Raw genomic sequence first — 23,407 nt, 5'->3', positions numbered from 1 at the left:
AAGAAGAAGAAGAAGAAGAAGGAAGAGGAGAAAAGTAAAAAGAAGAAAACAAAGGCACAACACCCAAGCTGGACGTGGTGGCCCATGCCTGTAATCCCAGCACTAGGGAGGCTGAGGCAGGAGGATAGTTGTGAGTTCGAGACCAGCCTGGGCTACAAAGTGAGCTCAAGGCCAGCCTGAACTGCATAGCGAGACCCTGTCTCACAAAGACAAAAAAAAAAGGCACAGCACCCAAGCAGTACTAACTATTAGAATCATTCCCATTGCGCGCTGTTCCCCACTAGCGAGCTCTGCGCGACCAGCATCGCACTCCCAGCCCGCGGGCAGCCTCAGCCGGGGACAAGCCCTGGTCCTGCCAGTAAGCAGATTTACCTTCGAGGCAGGTGGCCCGGAGGCTGGCGTCCAGCCCGCCCTGGATGATGGCGAAGAGGTTCTGCGTGTCGGGCCGCCGATGGGCTGCGATGCACCTGTCCAGCCAGCGGACAGACCTGCAAGAGGGCCCGGGTCACCAGCTCCTCAGGGCGGGGGACAAGGCCGCAGGACCGAGGCCTTCACCACCTGTGCCCACCTGTGCATGGCCTCTTCCACACGCGGGCCGGTCACGGTGCTGCTGACCACATCATCCAGCTGCATGATGATGTCCGAGCCTGACGGTGAGACGGGGCACGGTCACTGGGAGGATGCCCACCTCTGGGGGGCAGATGGGCCCAGGTGCCCCTCGCAGGCACTGCTGACTCCCACGGGGCTGTCCCAGATTAGTTATGAAGCAGGTCAACAGAGGTTTTTTTAAACAGTCTCCCTGTGTAGCCAAGGTTGGCTGTGAACTTACTACGTAGCTCAGGCTGGTCTTGAGCTCTTGATCTTCCTGTCTCAGCCGCCCAAGCTCTAAGATTCAGAGGGAGCTTTTCAAAATGTGCATCTAGCCGGGTGTGGTGGCGCACACCTGTAATCCCAGCACTCGGGAGGCTGAGGCAGGAGGATTGTTGCAAGTTCAAGGCCAGCCTGGGCTACAAACTGAGCTCGAGGCCAATGGGAACTGAATAGGGAGACCCTGTCTCAAAAAAGACAAAAAAAAAAAAAAACAACAACGTGCATCTAAGCTGGGAGTGAGGGGCCTGGATCTGTAATCCCATCTCTTGGGAGGCTGAGGCAGGATAACTGCTGCAAGTTTGAGACCAGCCAGTTCCAGACCCTGGTTGCAAAGTGTGTTTCAAGACCAGCCTAAACTGCACAGCGAGACCCTGCCTCAAAAAACCAAAAACCAAAACCCTGTTCAGAAGCTGGATGTAGTACCACAGGCCTGTAATCCCAACACTCTGGGAGACTGAGGCAGGAGGCTTACAGGCCAAGCCCAGCCTGGGTGTTCAGATCTGAAATGTCCCCCTAAGGGTCTCATGTGCTGGAAGGTGACTGGAACAGGAGGGTACTGTACTCCTCAGTGGATTCATCCACTGACGCCTTCAAAGCTGGAAGTGCTGACCTCTCCGGCTCCTCCCTTCTTCCTCTGCTTCCCAGCTGGCCTAGGTTGAATAGCTTTCCTCCTCCACAGCCCTGGGCCACTTTGCTTCTGCCTTGGAGTCAACCAAACATGGACCGAACCCACAGAAACCATGGGCCGAAACAAATCTGTCCTACTCTAAGTGTGGGTGTCAGGTATTTTGTCCTGGTGTGATGGGAAAGTGACCGATACACTGGGCAATTTAGTGAACTATTGAGACACTCTCAAAATTTTAAAGATGAAAGGCTAGGGGTATAACCCAGTGAAAAGCCCCTGGGTTCACCTCCTGGGACCCCTCCAAACAACCCACACATGCACAAAGTCAATAAAAATCAAATCTTGTTCTGTTACATAGAAGAAAATCTCAGAATGTGCCAGGTGTGGTGGTGGTACGCCTGTAATCCCAGCACTGGGGAGGCTGAGGCAGGAGGATCAAGAGAGTTCAAGAGCAGCCTGCGATACAAAGCTGAGATCCTGTCTCTAAAAACATAAAAGAGGGGCTGCAGATTTAGCTCAGCGTCACAGCGCCTGCCTGGCAAGTGCAAGGTCGTGAGTTCGATTCCTGGTATGGGTGGGGGGACACACAAAAGAAAGAAACTAGTAAGCGCTGTGACCCTACAGGAAACTAGATGGAGAAGAATAAGAGCATTGTTTACTGCACACATTTTTATACAAAAATGTATGCAAAATGTATCTTTGTTCAAGGTTCAATTTCCATTACCAAAAAAAGAAAGAAATACAAAGAAAAGGAAAGAAAGTAAAACCTAAACTGTATCAGGCACTGTGCTAAGAGATTCACCGACTTGGATTCATTTCCCCGATTTCAGTTGGCGACTCCCCCCAAATCCGCAGTGGACAGGGAGCAGGGTCCCTCAGCTTGCACCCCTACCACACGGGAAGAAAAGGGCCGCTCCCCGCTCTGCTCACCCAGCGCGTTCTGGATCTCCACGGACCTCTCGGGGCTCAGAAGGGTCTCTTCACCATCATAAGGGGAGCGGAATCGGACACCCTCCTCCGTCACCTCAGACAGGGCCACTAGGGACACCATCTGGAAGCCGCCACTGTCCTGGGAGAAACCCCACCGCAGGGTTGTCAGGGAGTGGGGATGCCGGGCTCTTCACCCCAGGAAAGTGTCTTTGGAATTTTTATTGTTTTTTTTTTTTTTTTTTGAGACAGGGCCTTGTTATGTAGTTCAGGCTGGCCTTGAATTTTATTATGTAGCCCAGGTTGGCCTCAAACTCGCGGAGACACTCCTGCCTCAGCCTCCTGAGTGCTGGTATTACAGACTATAACACCTTCGGATTCCCGGCCCCAACGCCACTCACCGTCAGTAGATTGTGAGGCCAGTTCATGAAGCCATGGAGACCGTGGGCTTTCTGGATCAGCTCAGGGCCCTGGGTTGGGGCAGGAAAGTGGCCACTGGTGAGCGGGACTTACGTGTCTCATGCTGGGGACGGCGCTGGCCGGCTTCAATCACGGCAGCTGCAATGCGCCCAGCACGGGGCCCGGGCGCCCCAGGGTGCTCCTTCCCCCTCTCTCCTTGAACTTTTGGAGTTGTGCCCAGACTTGGGCAACGCCCGAGGGCCCCCCACGCCGTGCTCCGCTGCCCTCCCGGGCCAAAGTCCACCCACCGGCCTCAGCCCCAGGTGGTAGGTGTTGCCCAAACAGATGCGGCAGCCCAGAGCATCCAGCTGCTCGGTTGTGATGCCCTTCATGGTGGCCTGAGTGCCCACTGGCATGAACACGGGAGTGGCAACCGGCCCGTGCGACAGCCGCAGCTCGCCCGCGCGGGCCCTGGAGAGAGTGCACTCGGCCACCAGCCGCATGATCCGCGGGGCCGACTCCAGGGAAGCGGGCGAAGCAAGCCCTGTCGCCATCTTGTTTCCTGGAACCACGTGAGCTGCGGGACACGGTGGGCGACGCCATGTTGTTTTGATCACGTGATATAAGGGCGGGGTCGACGCCCCAGGAGAGCGTCTGGGGACCATGGCAACCGACGCTTCTGCTGGTCCACTCCAGGGACTAGTTCTGTCTCCCTCGCTCGCTATCGCGAAAACTCAAACTGGCCATCTACAAATCTCATCAGCGCTACTTTTCGATCTACAATGAAAGCCTCTCTGATCCAAGATTTTCTCCTGCCTAAAGTGCTAGGAATTAGAGCCTCGCAGCCTAAGGACACTGTACAGATTTAATGAGAAGGGTGCTGGTACACGAGGCTTAGTAAAGGATTTTGTCTTATCTTGTTTGTCCGTCGTCCCAAGAGCTGAGGCCAGTTCCTAGAACATAGTAAATGCTCAGTAATCATGTTTACTCGATGAAAAGGAATTCCAGGTTTACAGAGAAGGCCGGAGCCCAGAGCCTGTCTCCATTGGTGAGTTCATTCATTCAGTATGTACCTATATAAAAATCCCCGCTGGTGGGCTGGGGATTTAGCTCAGCGGCAAAAGCGCCTGCCTGGCAAGCGCAAGGTCGTGAGTTCGGTTCCCGGTACTGGAGAAAAATAAATAAATAAATAAATAAATAAAAATCCCCGCTGGACCTGCCTGCATGCCCCTGGGACTCAGGGAGACTGAGTCACAGATTCATCGAGGTCTAGGTGTATTCCATGAATAATAATACCTAATATATAATCGATATTGTTGAAATGGGGCTGATCCTGGCCAGCAGAGAGCGCCATTGCCCCAAAACACTTGCACTCGGAGGACAGCTGTCCTAACCTGAGCTGCTGGGCGAAAGGCGAGCTCTCTGGGACCCTCAACCCAGTTATTCGTAACAATGGCTAATGATGCCAGGTTCTCGAGGTGCGGGAACCCTCGCTGAGAACAAACTTCTCAAATATCCACCCAGGAGCTTCACTCCAGGCCTTTGCAATTACTGTTGTCATGGTCTGAAATATGTGCCCTCTCTGAATTCTCCATGTATGACTTCCCGGTATTTTAAAAAATTCAATTATTCTATTTGTGTATGTGTGTCCAGTGCTTGAGATTGAACCCAGGGCCTCACGCATGTTAGGCAAACTCTACCACCGAGCTACATCATAACCTACTTCCCAGTATTTTTCAGTGTGGAAAATTCTAACGTCTCTGTCCAATCTTATTTGGGAGAAGTGTGATAAAGAGTCTTGCTATGTAGTTTAGGCTGGCCTTGAACTCATTAGGTAACCCAGGCTGACCTCAAACTCATGGAAATCCTCCTGCCTCAGCCTCCTGAATGGTGGAATTACAAGGTGCACCACAATGCCCTGCATCTCTATCCAATCTTAAAAACACTCAAAAGCCAGCTGTGGTGGTGCATGCCCTATCTCAATAAAAGACAAAAAAAAAAAAATTGCTTTACGTCACATCACCTAGAATTGATACTTTTTGTTTTTTGGGTGGTGCTGGGGTCTAACCCAGGAGCTCCTGTGCGCTTGGCAAATTCCTTACCTTGCACTGGGTCTGGGGATTTAGCTTGGGCTGAGGATTTAGCTCAGCGGCACAGCACCTGCCTGGCAAGTGCAACGTCGTGAGTGCGATTCCCAGTACTGGAAAAAAACAAACAAACAAAAAAAACCAAATAGTTCCTTACTTTTCTCTGACCAACCTCTTCAGCTTCAGATATGCTTTTTCTTTTTTCTTTCTTTCTTTTTCTTTTTTTTTTTTTTTTTTTTTTTTGTCTTTTTGAGACAGGGTCTCCCTATGCAGTTCAGACTGGCCTTGAGCTCACTTTGTAGCCCAGGCTGGTCTTGAACTCACAATGATCCTCCTGCCTCAGCCTCCCAAGTGCTGGGATTACAGGCGTGTGCCACCATGCCCGGCCAGATATGCTTTTAAAGCCTCTGTATATTGACAATGCCCAGATCTTTTGGAACTCTTGACTTCTTCTTTACAGCTTCTATCTAGACAGCACTGCACATCTGCGGTCAGCAAAGCTTTGTGTGTCTGTCAGGCACAGTGACACTTGCCTGGAATCTCAAGTGCCCACAAGGCTGAGCGAGGAGGAGCAAAATTTCAAGGGCTGCCTGGACAGCTTAGTGAGACCCTGCCCCAAAATAAAATTTGAAAATGGCTAAGGCCAGGTGTGGTGGCACACATCTGTAATCCCAGCACTCGGGAGGCTTAGGCAGGAGGATTGTTGCTAGTTTGAGGCCAGCCTGAGCTGCACAGCGAGACCCTGTCTCAAAAAGAAAAAAAAAAAAAAAGAAAAAGAAAAGAACATGGCAACAGAACCAGCTTCTAGTCTGAAATAATTGTGTATAAAATCCTGAAGCTGAGTAGGTAGGAGAGACCTAATCGTCAATGTGTTATGGCAAGTAGCCAGACTCTCACAGAGGCTGAGAGATGGGAACAAGCAGGGTTTTACTTAGCACGAAGATGATACCCCACCTGCTGCCACGCAGAGGCATCAACCCCAAGGGTAGGAAAACATCGGTTTACATGGTAGTCGGTCCAGTTTCTAAAAGTAGCTGGTAGTTTCCAGAAAGGCAGAGTACAGAGTTTATCTAATCACGTGGTGGTAGTCATAGTCATGGGGTCATTACAGCTTTTGTCAGAAACAGCATTTATCAGAAATAGTAACTGCCTACAAATGGAAACTGCTTAACATATCATTTGGGGAACAAGGGTGAGTTCATCTAAAGTTTAAGGGAGTTTGATTTTACTTTGTTTTTGGCAGTTTAATTTTTAAAATGAAATTCTGAGAAGAAAATGGGGCCTTTCTTGCCCTGTCAAATGTACTTCCCCTCACTGACAGCATCTCTCACTTTCCATATGTGATATGTTAGCAAATTCTAGCAGCTCTGCTTCCAAAAGTTTTTATTATTTACTTTTTTTTTACTTACCTACTTATTTGTTTATTATTCCCAGAAGTTGAATCCAGAGCCTTTGCACTGATCTACATCCCCAGCCCTTTTAGCCCTTTTGTATTTTCAGACAGTCCTGCTAAGTTACTACATTAACCGGGTTGGACTTGAACTTGTAATCCTCCTGCCTCAGCCTCCCAGAGTGGGGGAATTACATACATGTGCCACCACACCTGGTTTATTAGGGTGTTTTCTTTCTTTTTGTTTTTTTTTTAGGGTGTTTTCTTATCCATCACACTCAACTATGTGTGCACAGGGTATTCTCAACACTTTCTTATAAATACGTTTTGTGGAGTTGGGAGTGTGACTCAATGGTAGAGCACTTGGATAGTGCACCTGAGGCATGCAGCGCCAACTGCAATGTGTGTCTCTCCATGGTCTCTTACCTGCTAAGCATCTACCAGACCCTGAGCTTCACCCTCCAGTCCTTAACATCTTTCTGATAACTTCTTTTTCTGCTTCCATGTTTCATTGACCTGTACTGGTTGCACTTTATTAACCTCTACTTGATTGCACTAAATAATCTCAGATCCATTCACTGCAATAGTACAAATGATAATAAGTTACAGTTGATTGGTTGCTCGTTATGTACCAAGCACGTGGCCACGCACTTATTTACTGAGTAGCTGCTGGGGTGGCACTCCCCTGCAGTACTAGCAGGAGCAAGAGTCTGAGGCGACCCTCGGTTTCGTAAGCGACCCTGTCTCTGAAAGTTATGATTCAGTCTGCAGTGCTGAAGAATAAAAAAAATGAAAGCTAAGAACCATTGCGAATTTACACAGGGTTCTGGGCATAGTGGTGCACGCCTGTAATTTCAACACTTGGGAGGCTGAGGCAGGAGGATTACAACTTGGAGACCAGCCTGGGGTACATAGGGAGACCCTCTTTCTCTCTCTCAAAAAAAAAGCCAAACACACTCAGGAACGTACAGTCAACACATTATGAACAAACAAAAGCCATGCCCTCCAGTGAAAACAATAAAGGAGACAGAGACGTCAGGAAGAACAGGGAAGGAGAGGAGTTTTGAGATGTCTGTTGAGTAGGATGCAGTGCAAAGAGGAAGACGGTGCGGCCGGAGAGGTTGAGTTGCGAGGCGGGCCATGACGGCATGGAGGTGAACGCGGGAGGTCTTCGAGGTCTCTGCATCCGCGGAGGTAAGTTTGATTTATGGGAGGGTGGAGCGTATTTAGGGGAGGGAGGAGAGAGATGAACTCTCTTACCGAGGGGTAAGTTAAAGCATGGAGAGAGTGCAGCGGAAGAGGCTCAGTGGCACTGTCTTTAGCGTTAGCGTGGTTCAGATGCCGGAGCTGGGGCGCCCCGAGTCCGCCCTTGGAAGAAGCTAGGGAAGCGCGGCTTCAGGACAACGGACAGCGCCACGCACGTTACTAGGATACCAAGGACGAGATAGCCCTGGGGGCGGAGCCTGAGGAAGTGTCCTATTAGAAGCGCACAGGGCACGCCCTACAGGGCGTGGCTTCACAACTCCCTGGTGGGAACTGCATGCTCCCCGCCTAGGTCACACCCTATAGGGCGGGACCTTCAAGGGTCTCGTTGAGTTTGCTGATGGCCCAGTGCGAAGCCGGCTGAGTCCCCAGGGCTGTGCATGCCGGGGAGCTGTTCACTGGGTTGGAAGGGCAGCGCACACCGCACGGGAGGCCTGGGGACTAGCTGACGGAGGCCTGGAGGGGTGGCGTTTACAGAGGCTGGGCCGAAGGTTTCTGAAAACTTGGCCCAGGGGGTCGCTCAGCACCCCGCGTGGGACGGGTCGGGGACTCTAGGATCCCCATCCCTGCCTCCTCTGGGGTTGCAGGCCTTCGCTGCTGTTCCCTCGGCATCGCGGGCTCAGTTCTATCCTAGCCCGTGCACTCCTCTGCCCGGCAGGCGCTGCTCTGGCTAACTCAGAGAAAAGGCGTCCTCACCCGCCAGCTGCCGCTCCTGGAAACCTGTGTGCACCCGCCCGCGCTGCTCCCTCGGCCAGGCGCCGCCTTCCCCCGCCCCGCGGCCCCGCTCGCTCGGGACGGAAACAGTCCGGACCGGCGCCCAGCACGCAGGACCGCCTGGCTCCCTCCCGGAGGCGACACAGCGCAGGGCCCGCGTTCACCGCCGACTCCCGGCACAGGACCCGACCCAGAAGTGCCCCAGAGCACACGTACGGTGACTGCACGAAACACTCAGAAAGCGTTTATTCGGGGATGTTGGAGCACCGGAGCCTCCGGAGGCCTGCTGCGTCCAGGGGTCTCAGACCTGTGAGGTCAGGTGAACGTGGAGGCCACACCCTGGCGGCAGAGCCAGGCGGGATGACTTCTGGGGGTGACGGGTCCTGCCAGCGGCGCACGGGTGAGCACTGTAGGGAAATGGCTGCTTCCCTGCCAGGCACAGGCTCATCAGCCACTGGGCGAGGCCCCTCAGAGCACTGCCTACAGGGGAGCTGGAAACCCCGGGCCCTCCGAGATGTCACCAACACCCCCTCAGCCAGACTATGCTCTCCCCGCTCCCTCACTGCCAGGCGCCTCGAGCCTTCTGCGGTGGGGTCTACAGCCCTCCTCGTGGCCTCTGCGGTCACTCCGGATGCAAGACTCCATCTACCTAAAGCACCCTGACCCCGGCCAGTCTCCGCCACAAGCCACCTCCTGCCAGCTGCTCCGGGCAGAGGTGGCAGAGCACCCCAGCTTGTTGGCGAAGCAGGTCCTGAGGACTGAGACAGTGCCACTGGTCCCAGGCATCACAAGACCCTCAGCACCAGTAAGGTCCCCAAGCGGGCTCAGAATGCCAAGGACGAGCGCTGCTGTCCCTTCGGAGCAGGTGCCTCCCACGCAGCAGGGCAGGCGTGAGCCCTGGATGGGGTGCAGCGAGTGGAACCCCGTACGTCATCGCAGGTCTGGGGCTGAAATTTTAAGGGAAGGCTGGCGCAGGCGACGCGAGGGCTGGGCAGAGCTTGGCTGGGAGCCACGTCCGTTCCTTGCTGTGCGCGTCAGGTGACACAGCCCCCACTGGCGTCTTCTCACTCTTGACATGCAGTCTTCGTCTCGCCTGGTCCTGACCGTGTCCAGGAGAACCATGAGCCCGTTTCAGCTACGTCTGGCCGGGGCCCATCCCTCCACTATGTGCCGTGGTGGGGTCGCGGCACCCATGGGCCCTTGAACGGTGTCACTGTGAGCTCCCCTTCCCCCCCACCCCGCTCCCCAGGCTGGGCGTCCTCTGCAGCAGCCGATAGGACCACACTTCCCGTCTTAGGGCACAAAGTCTCCCTTCACCAGCGCCCATCTTCGCCTGGCCTTCGGGGCACGCAGAGCTCCTTGGGCACAGGGTCCCTGCTTTCCCAGAGTGGTCACCAGGAGGGCAGGCCAAGGGCGCCTGGGGTGCAGTCCAGGCCTCACAGGTGCGAGATGGCAAGGACGGCGTGTGCTGAGGGGTGCGCAGGCTCTTCCCGGACAGAAGCCATTAGGGCGCTGCTGCTGCTGCTGTCACCGTCGCCCACCTCTCTCCGGGGCAGGCAGGGTGGGCCAGGTGTCCCAGACGGGTTTCTCCGCCCCACGCTTCGGCGCAGCGCCTGCGCTGAGGCGCTCTTTGTGCGCAGCGGCCAGGGCCTCTCCTCGAGAAGCCAGGCGCCCCCTCTGGTCCCCCAACACTACAGGCGGCCCTTGGGAGGCGGAAGCGCGGCTCTAGCGAAGCCCGGAGGAGCGGTCCAGACACTCGGAGCTGAAGGAGCTCGGCCTGTCCCGTGTGGGGCTCCGCGAGGCCGGCTCGGAGGGAGCCGCAGGCGTCCTGCAGGTGGCAGCACCGCCAGCAGAGCCGTGGCTCCCGCGGGGACATCCTGCGGTAGGACGATGGGCGATCACAATACAAATGACATCAGAACTTGAGGGCAAAATGAGGCAGACCTGCACTTTTTGATCCCACCGAAAGGCCAGCGAGGGCCACCCCAGACCTAACACCGCCAGGGGACGGTGCCAAGTCCAGCGGACTCTGGTCAGTGAGACCCTGGGTAGGAAGACAGCGGGCCTGGCTAGCTACCGGGTGAGGATGGCTGGGGGCGGCCCCCCCCAGTGACCGGGGACCACCCTGCCATCCTCGCCTTGCTTCCCAAGGACAAGAACCGCCCGCCTGGAAGATCGGACGCGCAGGCCTGGGACGGACGCACTTTACTTTTTCTTTATTTGTCTACATTCGGCTGCACTCAGATACACTGTCTGAATGATCCAGACATACAAAAATCCCCACTCTTTCCCACTGGTTTTTAAAATAAAATCTTCACTTATAAAACTGAAACACTAAAGCATTAAAATACAGAAAGCTCATTTAACTCACTTCACAAAAGCATTAACAGATGACGTATCCCTTCCGTAACTATTTCAAGACAAACGGAGTCAACGTTAACACCAAGTGTAAATAGACAGAGGGATACTGAACGGCAAGAACTCAAAACTCTACCCAGACAAGGCTGTAATGGCAACTAACAAACCATTGAAGACACGGAGTCCCAAACACAGCTAAACGGGGGTCACAGCACGGCCCGGGAGGCCGCTGCACCTCACAACACAGCAATGTGGACAGGTGGGGTGCCTGGAGGGCCTGCGGACGTGGTAACTGTGATGTGTCAAACTCAATCTCTGGCGGGCGGGCGGAAGTGCAGAAGGTGGAGGCCGCAGCCCGCGCGGGGCTTTATCTGTACTGGTAGTTCATGCTGTGGTCTGCGTTCCTGCTGTAGCCGCCCTGTGAGGACTGGTAGGAGCCAGGAGAGCCGCTGTAGTTCTGGCCGGAGCCGGGGGAGTTGTAGTTGGACTGTGACGAGTAGCCTCCTGTGAGAGAGAGGGTGGGTCAGAGCGGGGGACAAGGCCCACCCCCACGACAGCTCCCGGCAGGGCAGCCCTGCAGGCTTCTGATTTGCTCTGCTGAGTCCCGCACTTGTCCTCGGGTCTGGGTGTCACTAACAGCTTGAGTAGCACTGCCACAGTGACCCTAGCTTCCTGGGCGGTGACGGAAGTGGAGACTTCGCCAGTCACTGAACCAGGAGTCCTGAGCCCACTACCCGGAGTCAGATTTGCACTCCACGTCACAGCTCAGCGGGGCCCTCACCATCACCGGCACCTCTCCGAGTAGGAGCCTGCACTTCCGAGAGCGCGGCAGCTCTGGCTTCTGAGAAGCTGCTGTGGCCCAGGCCGGGTTCACACAGGGACTGCTGCTGCGGCCCCACCACTCGGTGCTCCGCTCCTGCCACGTGTGTCCCCACCACAGCACCTCTGTGCCCCCCGGCTGTGCCACGTGCTGCCCAGGCCCACCTTGTTTGCCTTGGTATGAGGAGCCGCCCCCAGAACCTCCGCCGTAGCCCCCGTGTGACCCTGGGTTGTAGGACGACCCGCCTGATCCGTAGCTGTTCCCACCGCTTCGGCCTCCACTACCACTGTAGTCTGGGGGAGAGAAGACAGTGCGGTTAGGGGCCTGCAAGGGCACCCTGGACGCGGCCCGGCGCCGGACTTTACAAATGCCTGTTTGCTTAAATGTGGCACACAGCAGTTCCAAAAGCGGGGCCAAGGCCCAACCGAGAGCCCTGCAAGGTCAACCTGCTCTGGGTGAGGCTGGTCCCCAAGCTCGGCACTTTCCTCTCCAACCCAAGCTTTCCGCTCAGCATGAACTTTGGGATGAGCTGTATGACCGAGTTCAGGCCAAATCATGATGAAAAACCGCCAGTCTTAAACTCTGCGGGCCTTAGGTTTGAAATCCCACTCAGGGTGTCTAAGGGCTGCAACAGCGCCCACTGGCCCCAGGCACTGCACTTCCCAGCCTTCCCGTGCACAGCACAGCTCCCCGAGTGCCTCACGAGGACGAATGCACTGCGCTGCCACCGAGGCCTGCAGAGTCCGGCATGCGCAGAGGGTAGAGCTCAGCTCTTTGCAAGGGCTGGAGGCGGCACGGCCCCTAGTGCAGTCCCGCGAAGGTGCCTCGCAGTCTCCGCCCACACCCGTCCGTGCGGAAGACGAGGGGAGAGAGGGGGCACAGACCTAGGCTGGGGTCCTGGCTCTGGATCCTCCCGATTCCCGCCCTCAGCCGCATGCCTGTCCTCTCCCTAGGCCCCAAGCCAGAAGCCTGGGCAGTGCTGGGCTGCGAGGCGCACCAGGAACCAACTCACTGAATTTGCTCTCGTAGCTGTAGTCGGAGCTGCCCCCGCCGCCTGGCGAGCTGTAGGAGTTCGAGTAGGAGTAGTTGCCTTGCCCGTGGTTGTACCCCTTCTGCTTGCCCTGTGGCGGGCCGTAGCTGCCGTACTGGCTCTGGTTGTAGGACTGCTGCTGACTCTGGTGGGACTGGTAGCCTGAGCCGTAAGATGGCTTCTGCTGGGTCCCATGCGGTGGTTTCTTCCCGGTGTGTTTTGGGGGTACCGGTGAATTGTAGTTGTCCCCTTGGTAGTAGGAGCCATAGCCGGAAGAGCCACCACCGCCCCCGCCGCCGCCACCACCAGCATTCCCAGAATGCCCTCCGTTGCTGTAGAACTGACCTAGACAGGGAGGCAGCGGGTCAGGAGGAGGACGAGGAAGGGAAACGCGGAGGGGAAAGGGGTGGCAGCCGTGGGCCCTGAAGGCTGACCTGCAAGCCCGCCGCCCAGAGGCAGCAGGGGACCGGAGGAGAGCAGGGCTCTGCTGGACAAGGCCGCCTGGCTTGGGCTGGCCCAGCCTTCAGCTCCACTCACCCATCAGCTGGTGACAACAAGGGATCTTTGCCAAGCAGCGGCACGACAGCAGCTTTTGCAGCAGGTGTCAACATTACAATGAGATGGGCTCCGAGCGCAGATGACATTCAGGACTGACGGCTACCCAGATGTCCCCAACGGTGACAGGAAAAGCAAAGCCCCAGAGAAGCAGCAAGCCACCCCCACCTCCTCCCTCTGTGCTGGGAACAGGCTGGATAAGCACAAGCCTGCGGGACGCCAGATGCCCAGTGGTGCAGCCCTAATCCCACCAGCGTTCCTGAACACCAAGGGCTCCGACCTCGTTCTGGGAAGAGCGAGGTGAGGCTCAGACCAGCGGCGTGGGAGGCTCCCTGGTCTGCCTGCACGCAGAGCCATGGCTCAGGAGCAGGGGGACTGGCTCGGGTGGGGCCGGGCGTCTGTGCCCTTCCTCGTTCCCAGCACAGCGGCTATGGGGGAGGGCGAGCCTGAGCTGCGGGACGGATGGATGAGCTTGCACCACAACGTCCGCCACATGCTCAGTCATGAGGCCCAGAACGCTACAGCGAGGTACGGCTTCTGGTCACTAGATTTGTCAAACTTGTCCCACCAGAGATTTCAGTGGAGTGACGGGGCACTGTATGAAGTCAGAGGGCGGGTGAAGCCAAAGGCCAGGCTGTGAACAGCTCACCAGCGCAGCCACTATGTGTGGCACCTGGCAGGGAGCTCCTGGGCTTCCACGGCAGATGGGCCTGGGCCCAGGGACAGGAGAGCACCGGCCCACTGGGCCCAGGGTAGGCGAGACGAGCCTGTCCTTCCCTCCCAGGCAGAGCACCGAGGGCTCCAGGCCTTCTGGGCAGGGTGAATGGGGAGCCCTCACACGCCTCCCACCCCGGAGACGGCACGGCGTCCCATGCTGGTGTCACGTGCTAAGGGCACAGGCCCTGGCCCACACGACTGGTCTGCAATCGGGCGTCTGTGTTCTTCAGGCAGGCGCCCCCACCCCGTCACAAGCCACGACACCGAGATGCAGGAAAGCAAACATGCGAGGCTCGGTGCGGAGCCCGCCCCCACCCCCCGTGTCCTGCACTGAGCGCCCCACCTGCCCCGCCTGAAGCCAGGAATGAATGAAGACGCAAGTACGGCGGGCTTGTTACTTTAACATGTATTGATTAAAAAAAAATAAAGAGGAGGGGGAGTTTTCAACGTCATTCAGGATAACTATTTCCTGGTATAAAAAGACATTATTCTCAAACAATAACTTTCTAAAAAAAAAAATACATCATGCAATAAGAGTTTTAAAAAGTTTCACTGAATGTTTCAAACCTTGGGGAACAAACCATACAGTAACCGTTTTGACCAGTTTTTGCCTGAATAAACGTAAAAATCTTGCAAGTCAACCAAGAGGCAGGTTGTGCTGAGAAAACGAGTGCTGAGTGGAAGCAAAACCCCACCATCCAAGGAGGCCCCCACGAACAGATGGGGGCTCGGTGAGGAGCCACAGGTCCGGCGCCCTTGCAGGCGAGCGAGGAGAAGCGTCCAGGCCGCTGGAGCGTGCGGTGTGAGCTCAGCAGCCCCGCTCTTCACCCAGAGCCCCGGGACGGACCAGGCTCTTTCTGCTTGAACACTTTTAAAGCCCCATTGAAAAAGCCCGGACTCCATGCACTTACAGCTGTGATCTTGACTTGCAAAATTTCGTGTTTTCTACCCTTTCAAGCCTGTCTGTTTCTTGCACAGGTAATGGAAGCACAGTTTTGATACCTTTGAGAGTTCACTCTCTAGCTAAACCAGCCACAAAATACCGCACCCAAACAAGAACCCACCAGAGTGTTACAAAGGCGGGAGCGGACACTCAGCGCAGTGTACAATTCCCCACATTCCCAACGTTTTACATGCTCGTGTGATTAAAAAGAAAGTCGGTTGCTCTGGATTCAGATGTGGTGAAATTTTCATCACTGTCAAAGGCATCAACCAGATTTGGGAGTTTGTTAAAAGGTTAAAAATTCATACAAAACCTGCTGTAAATTAAGACAAAGGTAGATTAAAATGCATCATTAACTGTCTCTTTAAATAAAGTAATGCTTTCCATAAAAAGCAAAGGTGGGCTTTTGCCTTGATGCTGAACAACGCTGGCTCTAGAATTCTGTGCAAGTCTGCACAAAAATACATTCTCTGAGAAAATTGTTTTCCACTTAGTGTGAACTTCAATATGACCAAGTTCAAAGGCAAATCACGATAAAAACTGCCATTGTCTTAAATTCTGCAGGCTAAGAGTTTCAGACAAGCTGCGGTGGAAAGCCACGGTTGAGAAACCCAGTGAAGCACAGGGACACAGCACGGACACTTTGGGTTTTGGAGTTGGAGGAAATTGGAGTAAAAAGTTGATTTTGTGTGCAATACTTTTAGACGCTCTAGGAAGACCCAAAATCATGATAGCCGTAGCAGTCTGTGAAAAAGTCACCTACAAAAGGGGGAGACAGAGCAGAGAGAAGAAATTAGAATTCTTTTGAAAAAGGGCACAGAGCGCCACATCTGAAATTCATGTTTTAGATTTCTCTGCTCCTGTGACCCCCAATGAAGGCTCCTTCTCAAGACAAGAGCGGTGCACTGGCAGGAAAGGCGCATTCATGAGATTGGTGCTCCGTATCGCTCAAAGCAGAGAAATTTAAAATTCTGACATCTAAGGAACTTGGAAGGCACACAGTGGGTGTGTCAGCACTAGGAGTCAGGGACACCTGTGGGACAGGCCTCAAGGGCCTTCTGACCTCTTCACCGCAAAAAGGTGCTGGCGGCTCCTTAGCCTCAGGGAGGCTGCGCGCCCTGCTCTAACTCGGCTCCCCACCAGCTGCCACCTCCTCCCACAGAGACAGAGAAGCACAACTTACTGTAGCCCGCCGTTGCCGAGTTGCCACCGTACCCATAACTTCCGTACCCCGCGCCTGGAAGAGAGCGGGCAGGTTATGGGGGTAGGGTGTGGGCGCGCCACATCCCCGCCCTTTCTGGGTCCCACACGACACAGAGATGGTTCTCTCACCAGCATTCATGTAGCCTCCATGGTTGGCACCGCCAAATCCTCGCCCTCGGCCTCGCCCACGGATGCTGCCGCCTCTGCCTCGCCCGCGGAGGTTGGGGGGCGGGGGCACCTCATTGTGCATGGGGCCGCCCATCCCGAAGCCCGGGTTGTGAGGCTGAGGAGAGAGCAGGCGCACCGTCAGGCTACCCTTGCCCCAGGCCACGGGTCCCGACGCAGCTGAGGACTGGACACTGAGGCCAAGGGCAAGGACTCACCTTGGCAGCAAACTTTGGTCCGCCTCGGACAGGAACTGGTGCTCTCTTCTTCTTGTTGGCGTCAAGGGCAAGGGGGGTATCAGGAAAGAGTTTCTCAAGCGCAGCGAGGGCAGCATACGCCTTTGCCACCTTCTTGTTTGAGCCAGCACCTTGAAACTTTTGTCCATCCACCTCGACCTGCAGAGCAAAGACGGGTGTGGGTGCGGCGCTAACAGAACGCCCCTTGGGGGAGGCCCCACCCCGCGACCTCCGCAGACCCGGCTCGGGCCCCGCCCGACCAGGAGCCGCACCTCCATGACGAAGCGCTTGTCGTGGCTGCCCCCCGTCTCAGAGATGAGCTCGTACTTGAGGCCTCGCCTCTTCTCGTTCAGCTCCATAACCGGGTTCTTGCCATGCTTAGTCAGGATCGGCCCCTGCTGTTTTACGTTCTCAGGGGAAGCACAGAAGAAAACCAGCAAACTCAGCTGCGGGCTTCCGGGCAGCGCTGCAGCCCCCCTCCACGCCCCTGCCAGTCCTGCCTGCGTCCCCTCCACCTCCCTTGGGAGCCTGCAGCACCTGGACAGAGGCCGCCTCCCCCTGCACGCGCTCTAGTGCACAGCACGTGTGCTGGTGAAGCGAAGCCCAGCTCTCTGGGGCGCAGGGCTCTGCGGGAAGGGCTGCCCCCCCCCCACGGACACACAGCAGGGAGCAGGGACTAGCTGCCTGGCCTGGCGTTCACTCCCAACGCCCACCATGCGCTCACCTCAGTGGTGGCATCTGAGGGAAAGGCGGCGCTGGGGGTGGAGACAGCTTCCACCACAGGGGGCGGGGCCACCACAGCGGGCTTGGCCTCTGTCTCCTCAGCGGAGTCTTCTCCCTTGCTGGAGTCCCTGCCTTCAGCACCCGTCGGCAAGCCCATGTCCTGTAACACCTGCAGGGCCGCAGACACAGGAAGATGGTGAGGAATGGCATGGCTTGGGCCAGTCACGCAGGGTCACCTGGCTACCCCGATCAGATGCCCAGACGGGGAAGCCCAGCCACTTGGCTGGATTTCTTTCCAGTTCCCCAGAAAGCCCTGACCAGCAGCCATATCTGAGAACCCTAAGAGCTTTCTTGCCCTGTGCGACCTGGCAATGCTTGAACACCTAATCACCTCAGTGCTCTGCGCCCTCCCAGAGACACATGCTGTCTTCAGATGAATGACAGCGAGGTGCCAGGAGTGATTCTGTCACTGGGAAGCCAGCGCCCTGGCTGCTCTCACCTTCACAGCCACGTGCAGCTTGGCAGTCTTCTTGGAGGGCCCCGAAGCCTCGAACGAACTGCCATCCACCTCCACAGACATGGTGAAGATGGGCGCGTGCACGGGGCCCGTCTGCGACACCAGCTTGTACTGCAGCCCTGGCTTCAGCTGGTTCAACCGCATCAGCGCATTCATGGCCTGGGGAGGCTCGGCCTTCTCCTCTGAGGACAGACCACCAAGACAGCTCAGGCTGAGATTTTCCAGGGCTTGGCCACCCACAGCCCGGTGACACTACTGTGTGATGCAGGTGTCACACAGGTCTCCCCTCCTGTTCTAATCCCACACCTATTTTGAAAGGACCTGAATATTTGTACCCCCCAAAAAAGCACAACCAGGCCTTGTGATCACCACTTAGGGTGAGGCCTAACTGCAGCAGCCGGAAAGAGCAGCACCACTAGCAAGGCTGTCTATACCTTTCTTTTGAATCTTCTTCTTCTTTTTGCTGGGGGACTTCTCCTCCCCGTCCTCTTCCATTGGACGTTTCATAGGCGTAATGGCGTAAGTGGTGCTGGGGGGGATTTGAACTGAAAGGAGACCGGGGACGTGCCTGAGACATGCAGCCGGCCGCTCTGCAGAACCCAGCCGCCCAGCGCCTGTGCACTTACCGGTGTAGTCCACTGGGTTCTCGTTCTTTGGTTTCTTGGGCATTTTGGAAGGCAGGGGGTCCATGCCCAGGACCTTATGGAGCTGGCCGAAGGCAGCGAGCCGCAGTGCGTGCTGGAGAAGGGGAAGAGGAGTCTGACTCAACTGCCTGTACCTCTGGCCAAAGCATGTGTGCTCACTAATGCCTTCTGATCCAGGGCAGGAGCTGGGGAGCTGCTAATGGTTTTCTCTATGTCAGCAAGGGGTCCCCCAACAGCCAGGGCAGGGCCTGAGCGCTCGTGCCCAGCCTTGCTGCGGGGGAGGGCCAGCCTGTGACCACCCCCCTCGAGAGGAATACAGGAGGCCCCAACCTGGGGACTGGTTGCCACACGGAGCCAGGTGGTGGCCTGCGGGGGAAGGACCCCAGAGCAGGCTGCATAGCAAGCGTTGCCCTACTGCTCTTGGTGTGCGAATGTGGCACTCAGGCAGAAAAGGGGCAGACGATGACCACACATGGCACCGTGGGAAAGAAGCAGCCCAGGTTGGGGCACCCTGTATCACACCGTGCCTTCGCCTTCAGTCCCCGACCTGAGCCTATGCTCCAGGGCCTGCCCTGAGAATACCCAGTCATGGGACTGGAGCCAGTGAGTGCAGACTGGGTATGGGCTCACGTTGGCAATGGCGACAACTATACCTGCGCACTCTGTGTGATATCTTCCCGTTGCTGTCTGTCTAGATGCCCAATAGCATCAGTGGCTTCTTTTTCACAAGGGTCATAAATGCCAGAACCATCTGAAGGCAGGAAACAAGGAAGATATGCAGAGGATTATCTTTAGCATCTCGGTAGAGTTGTGCTGGCTGAGGGAACCAGGTGCATTACCCCCCCGCGCCCCATCCACACCCAGCTCTGGAAAACACGCTGAGCTCGGTGACCCACTCAGCGTCCAGCCCTTGACAGAAATAATCCACTTGTGTCTCAGAGCAAGAAAGTCACGTGGGAGTGGGTCACCACTGCCCCCGGATCCGCCCTCCGAATCTCGGCTGGGGACCCGGCACAGGGCTGGATATGATGGTGCAAGAGGGTAGTCACATGCTTCACCCTAGGGGACACGGAGCTGCTTCTGTCCTAACCCAGTCAGTGGACCAGCGAAGGAGGGGGCCACAGGGCCTGATCCCTGTCCTTTCCCTGTTTCCCTGCCACCTGCAAAGCACAAGGCCCCAACCTGGCATCACGATGCCGGACGCCAGGCACTCCAACACTCTCCGCAGGGCCTCGCCGGCGCCCATCGGCCTGTTGGCCGTGCCGATGGACTTCTCACACAGGAGCTCCAGGGGCTGGAAGGCAAAAGGGACAATTAGTGACAGGCTGTGGCAGAAGGATGGCCCATGTGATGAGGTTCTGTCGCTGGGGGAGTAGGGTTGGGAACGGGAGTCACAGCCGTGTAGTAACATCAAAGCCAAAGGTGACCCCTGGGGCAGAGGAAGACCCACTTCTCCCTTTTGCTGCGGTCCTGGGGTAAGGGCCAGGGATGAATACAGGCAAGGCAAGTGTTCCACCAGCAGCTACAGATGAATGGTTTGAGTGTTTTTTTTTTCTTTAAGAGGGCGAGACATGAAATCTTGCATTCGTTGTGGTCCAAGAGGCCATGCTGAGGATATGGCTTAGGTAGCTACTTCTATTTAAAACGAAACATTTGCCGGGCGTGGTGGCGCACGCCTGTAATCCCAGCACTCGGGAGGCTGAGGCAGGAGGATCGTTGCGAGTTCGAGATCAGCCTGGGCTACAAAGTGAGCTCAAGGCTAGCCTGAACTGCATAGCGAGACCCTCGCAAAAAGACAAAATAAAATAAAATAAAAAACAAATAAAATGAAACATTTGCCGGGCATGGTGGCGCATGTCTGTAATCCCAGCACTCGGGGTGCGGGGGTGGATAGGATCACTGAGACTTTTGAGGCCAGCCTGAACTACTTAGTGAAACTCGGTCTAAAAAGAAATAAATAAAGTGAAACATTTAAAGATACTAAGCTGATTTTAAATGTGGATGGTAAGGAAATAGGAGGCTGTGGAGAACTGAACGAGCCCTAGCTCGCTGACTGTCCAAGAGCATCTGTACTTACTGCCTCAGGCAGTGAGTGGCTCATATCGCCCCTCAGAGTGTCCCTGTCTCACTCTCATCCTACCAAGGGCAAGGGCTACAGCAACTGCCCAACGAGCAGTCCCCAAAGTACGGGACAGCCACAGCTCAAAGGCCCAAGCCCGCCCATGTGGAGGAGGCCTCTGCACACACTGCCTGCTGGCCACAGCTGTCTGCAAGGTGCCTTACCCATCCTCTGAGAGGACCCCAGGTGGGCACGCGGGTGCACAGGTCCCTCAGGACTCGGATAACAATGACACAGGACTTCAGCCCATTGGCCCTGGCCTATAGGAAGAAAGCACAGATGCTTTTCAGGAAGATGGCTCTGCAGACACAAAGCAAACATGAACAACACAGAGTCTCATGGTGCTGCTTTGCCAAGGGTAAACGCTAAGTGTGCGTGGCTGCCAAGTGTGTGGCCACACGTGACCTAATCGCAGGTACACGAAGCTGTTACTCTTAACACAAAGCAGCAGCAGCAGCCCACCTGCACTGTCACACGCCTCAAGGTGTCAAATTTTTTGGGTGTGCTCCGTTAGCAGCTGCGTGGTGGCAGGTGCTAAGATCAGCACGGCTCTCATCAATGGTACAAAACCTTAATAGTCAGTTAGCCAAGTTAAACTTAGGAACTCGCTACCGAAAGACAAAGAGAAGAACAAAATGCAAACCTGGAACCACTTGGCGTGTCGGAGGGACGCCAAGGCAGCAAGGCATTTCTGCCTGTCCAGAACGTCCGGGGGGTCGTTGACTGATAGCGTTTCTATTCATGGATGGAATAAGAAGACAAGGCACAGTTTGACCAAGGGGTTTCTGTCAGGTGGAAAGGGGATGTGGCAGCTTCCTAACAGGCAGCTGAGTTTCCCAGAATCTGAATTCATCTCCACCCTTGAGCAGGGAAGGAGAAGCTAGAATACAATGAACTCTGCTCTGAGAGGAAATTGGAAAAATTGGAGGCCTCCTCCAGGAAAAAAAAAAAAAAAAAAAAAAAAAAAAAAAAAAAAAAAAAAAAAAAAAAAAAAAAAAAAAAAAAAAAAAAAACAAAAAGCAAAATCAAAAGTGGAAAGTAATTCTAAAAGGAATAATCCATGGGGGAGGGGGAAAGATAGGCAGATCCTATCTTCTAACAAGACTATTCCCTTGCTTTCTCCCCATACAAGAGCTAGGCTAGAATTTTCAATAGCAAAAACAAAACAAAACAAGAAACAAAAATGTGGGGGGAGTGGAAATGAACTCCCTCTCTGCTTCCCACAACAGCCATCCCAAGGCATCTGCGGCAAGGGGACCACCTCCGCCCACGAGGCGGGACTGCCCTAGCCCCAGCCCTTGACAGAGAGAGTCCTGTTGGTCAAAGGTCCAGCGTCCCTAAGTGGATACACTAGAAGGGCTTTGGTTGTCAGTATCAAAAGAGCCAGAGGCGATCGACAACAGCACTGAGGCACCTCATCGACCTACACTGCAGCAGGGCCAGAGTGTGTCTTGTTCAGCCGTCTGCCCAGGAGAGATGTGATCGGGCCAGGGCAGATGATAAATTGTGGACACAGAATCAGCATCTAAGGTGTGGCGAGTCGGGTAGAAAAGCACACACCAGTTTAAAATGTCATCCAACACTGCACCAAACCTTGGCATCACACAGCCAAGCTGACAAGCAGAGAACAAACCAAGACTCTCTCGACACTGCTGCAACGCAGACTGACCTCATAACTCTAATGCGACACTCCTGCCCGGGCATCTGGCTATCGTCAAACATCACCAGATGTGAGGTTACCAGGGACACGCTTCTCCTTCTCCAAGGCCAGAGAATGGCTTGAGGGAAACAATGTTACCACTTACATTTGAGAATACATTAGGATTCAGAACAACAAAATGGTGCAATTCTCCTACGAAAAGTGCTACTCACTTTTAGTGCCACCATTTGGTCAAACTCCCCAGTGCTAAGGGACACTGGGAGAAGACAAGGTCAGAGAGTAAAGGTGGACATAGCTACACCTGTGCCTACTACACAAAGCAATCCAAAACTGAACAGCACATTTGAACAGAGAAGGAACACCTGGTTTCAAGTCCTGCAGGCCTGTTTCGGCCTCCTACCTCCAGCTAGCACCTTCTCCATCTCTTCTCTGACAACAGGGGATGTCAGGTGAATGGTCAGGGACAGTGGGGGCTCTTTTGTGTTTTTTATCACAATTGCAGCATCATCCACAGACTGGAGAATTTCATACTTGTCTTCTGTTACAGCCTGAAAAAGAAAACCCAGCTTCAAAACACTTCCTCGGCCAGGCACAGTGGTACAAGTTGTTATCCCAGCAAGCTAGGAGGCTGAGGCAGGAGGACTGCAAATCTTGAGTCCAGCACAGGCAACTTAGTGACTTAATGAGATCCCACCTTGGAACATGAAAAAGGGGCTGAAGCTGGGCATGGTGGTGCAAGCCCATCATCCAAGTACTCAGGAAGCCGAGGCCAGTCTGGGCTACATAGTGACATTAAGTCCGGCCTCAACTACACAGTGAGACCCTGTTAAAAAACAAAACAAAACAAAATCCAAAACACAAGTGAGATACAGAGGCAGTCGCCCCAGCTACCTGAAAGCTGAAGCAAGAGGATCATTTCAGCCCAGGAGTTCAAGGCCAGACTGGGTGACACAGTAACATCTTCATCAAACAAAAAAAATGCCATGGGGGGGAGGGCTGGGGATATACTGCTCAGTGGTGCAGCACCTGCCTGGCAAGTGTAAAGTCGTGAGTTTGATTCCTAGTACCAAAAAAGAAATAAAAAGGTTTAAAATTTGTCACTTAATAGTAACTTTGGATCAATCAGTCCCATCAAGACTGAGGCTGCTGGGCCTGGGACGTAGCTCAGAAGCACAGCACACCAAGTACAAGGTCCTGAATTCAATTCCCAGTATACCACCACCCCCTAAAAAAAAGACTGAGGTTGCTGATTTGTAGGATGGGCTTCAACATGCCCACAACAAGGCTGTGCAGGGCACTACAACCAAGCACTGCATGGAAGGCAACTCAGACAGCAAGGCGGTCCAAGACAGAACGGACACAGCCACGCATGGTGAAATGCTTTGTGTCCTACGATGCACCATTATTTTATTTTATTTTAATTTTTTTTTTTTTTTTTTTTT

At 54.8% G+C, this 23,407-nt stretch overlaps 3 protein-coding genes across 14 annotated transcripts in view; 1 reads left to right on the top strand and 2 right to left on the bottom strand.

Annotated features, from left to right (window-relative positions):
• Qtrt1 (queuine tRNA-ribosyltransferase 1) overlaps nt 1-3,509 on the bottom strand; it is a 5,739-nt gene extending 2,230 nt beyond the window's left edge. Inside the window, exons 1-5 of the mRNA XM_005405610.2 lie at nt 3,130-3,509; nt 2,824-2,892; nt 2,426-2,564; nt 569-647; nt 373-488 (exon numbers count right to left, since the gene is read on the bottom strand). Of these exons, the coding sequence (XP_005405667.1) occupies nt 373-488; nt 569-647; nt 2,426-2,564; nt 2,824-2,892; nt 3,130-3,486 (760 nt within the window). The 5' untranslated portion in view covers nt 3,487-3,509. The remainder of the gene's footprint in view (nt 1-372; nt 489-568; nt 648-2,425; nt 2,565-2,823; nt 2,893-3,129) is intronic.
• A 272-nt stretch (nt 3,510-3,781) lies between these two features.
• LOC102009291 lies at nt 3,782-10,607 on the top strand. 4 transcript variants are annotated; one of them, XM_005405612.1, is made up of 3 exons: nt 3,782-3,869; nt 6,343-7,492; nt 8,220-10,607. In XM_005405612.1, exons 2-3 carry the CDS (start codon nt 7,447-7,449, stop codon nt 8,936-8,938), a joined length of 765 nt encoding a protein of 254 aa, XP_005405669.1. In that variant the 5' UTR covers nt 3,782-3,869; nt 6,343-7,446; the 3' UTR covers nt 8,939-10,607. The 4 variants fall into 4 exon arrangements, with proteins under 4 accessions (XP_005405669.1, XP_005405671.1, XP_013360602.1 ...); XM_005405614.2 differs by having other exon boundaries at nt 3,783-3,869; nt 7,382-7,492; XM_013505148.1 differs by having other exon boundaries at nt 3,784-3,869; nt 7,246-7,492.
• Nucleotides 10,608-10,764: 157 nt separating this feature from the next.
• Ilf3 (interleukin enhancer binding factor 3, 90kDa) overlaps nt 10,765-23,407 on the bottom strand; it is a 30,594-nt gene continuing 17,951 nt past the window's right edge. For 5 of the 9 annotated variants that reach the window (XM_013505145.1, XM_005405616.2, XM_013505146.1 and 2 more), the window contains 16 exons: nt 22,366-22,513; nt 20,949-21,040; nt 20,470-20,565; nt 19,369-19,480; nt 18,840-18,937; nt 18,169-18,280; nt 17,977-18,087; nt 17,525-17,724; nt 17,027-17,194; nt 16,575-16,712; nt 16,285-16,461; nt 16,031-16,184; nt 15,882-15,935; nt 12,466-12,828; nt 11,618-11,746; nt 10,765-11,137 (listed from right to left, as the gene is read on the bottom strand). In XM_013505145.1, the coding sequence (XP_013360599.1) occupies nt 11,001-11,137; nt 11,618-11,746; nt 12,466-12,828; nt 15,882-15,935; nt 16,031-16,184; nt 16,285-16,461; nt 16,575-16,712; nt 17,027-17,194; nt 17,525-17,724; nt 17,977-18,087; nt 18,169-18,280; nt 18,840-18,937; nt 19,369-19,480; nt 20,470-20,565; nt 20,949-21,040; nt 22,366-22,513 (2,289 nt within the window). In that variant the 3' untranslated portion in view covers nt 10,765-11,000. Of the gene's footprint in view, nt 11,138-11,617; nt 11,747-12,465; nt 12,829-14,146; nt 15,458-15,881; nt 15,936-16,030; nt 16,185-16,284; nt 16,462-16,574; nt 16,713-17,026; nt 17,195-17,524; nt 17,725-17,976; nt 18,088-18,168; nt 18,281-18,839; nt 18,938-19,368; nt 19,481-20,469; nt 20,566-20,948; nt 21,041-22,365; nt 22,514-23,407 lie in introns of those variants that run through there. The other 4 variants (XM_005405618.2, XM_005405621.2, XM_005405622.2 and 1 more) reach the window with 4 other exon arrangements.

This window comes from Chinchilla lanigera, unplaced genomic scaffold (genome assembly GCF_000276665.1).
Source record: "Chinchilla lanigera isolate Chin_1 unplaced genomic scaffold, ChiLan1.0 scaffold00094, whole genome shotgun sequence".
Lineage (NCBI taxonomy): Eukaryota > Metazoa > Chordata > Mammalia > Rodentia > Chinchillidae > Chinchilla > Chinchilla lanigera.
The sequence above is the reverse complement of the archived record's forward strand: the minus strand, read 5'-3'. Positions and strand labels throughout refer to the sequence as shown.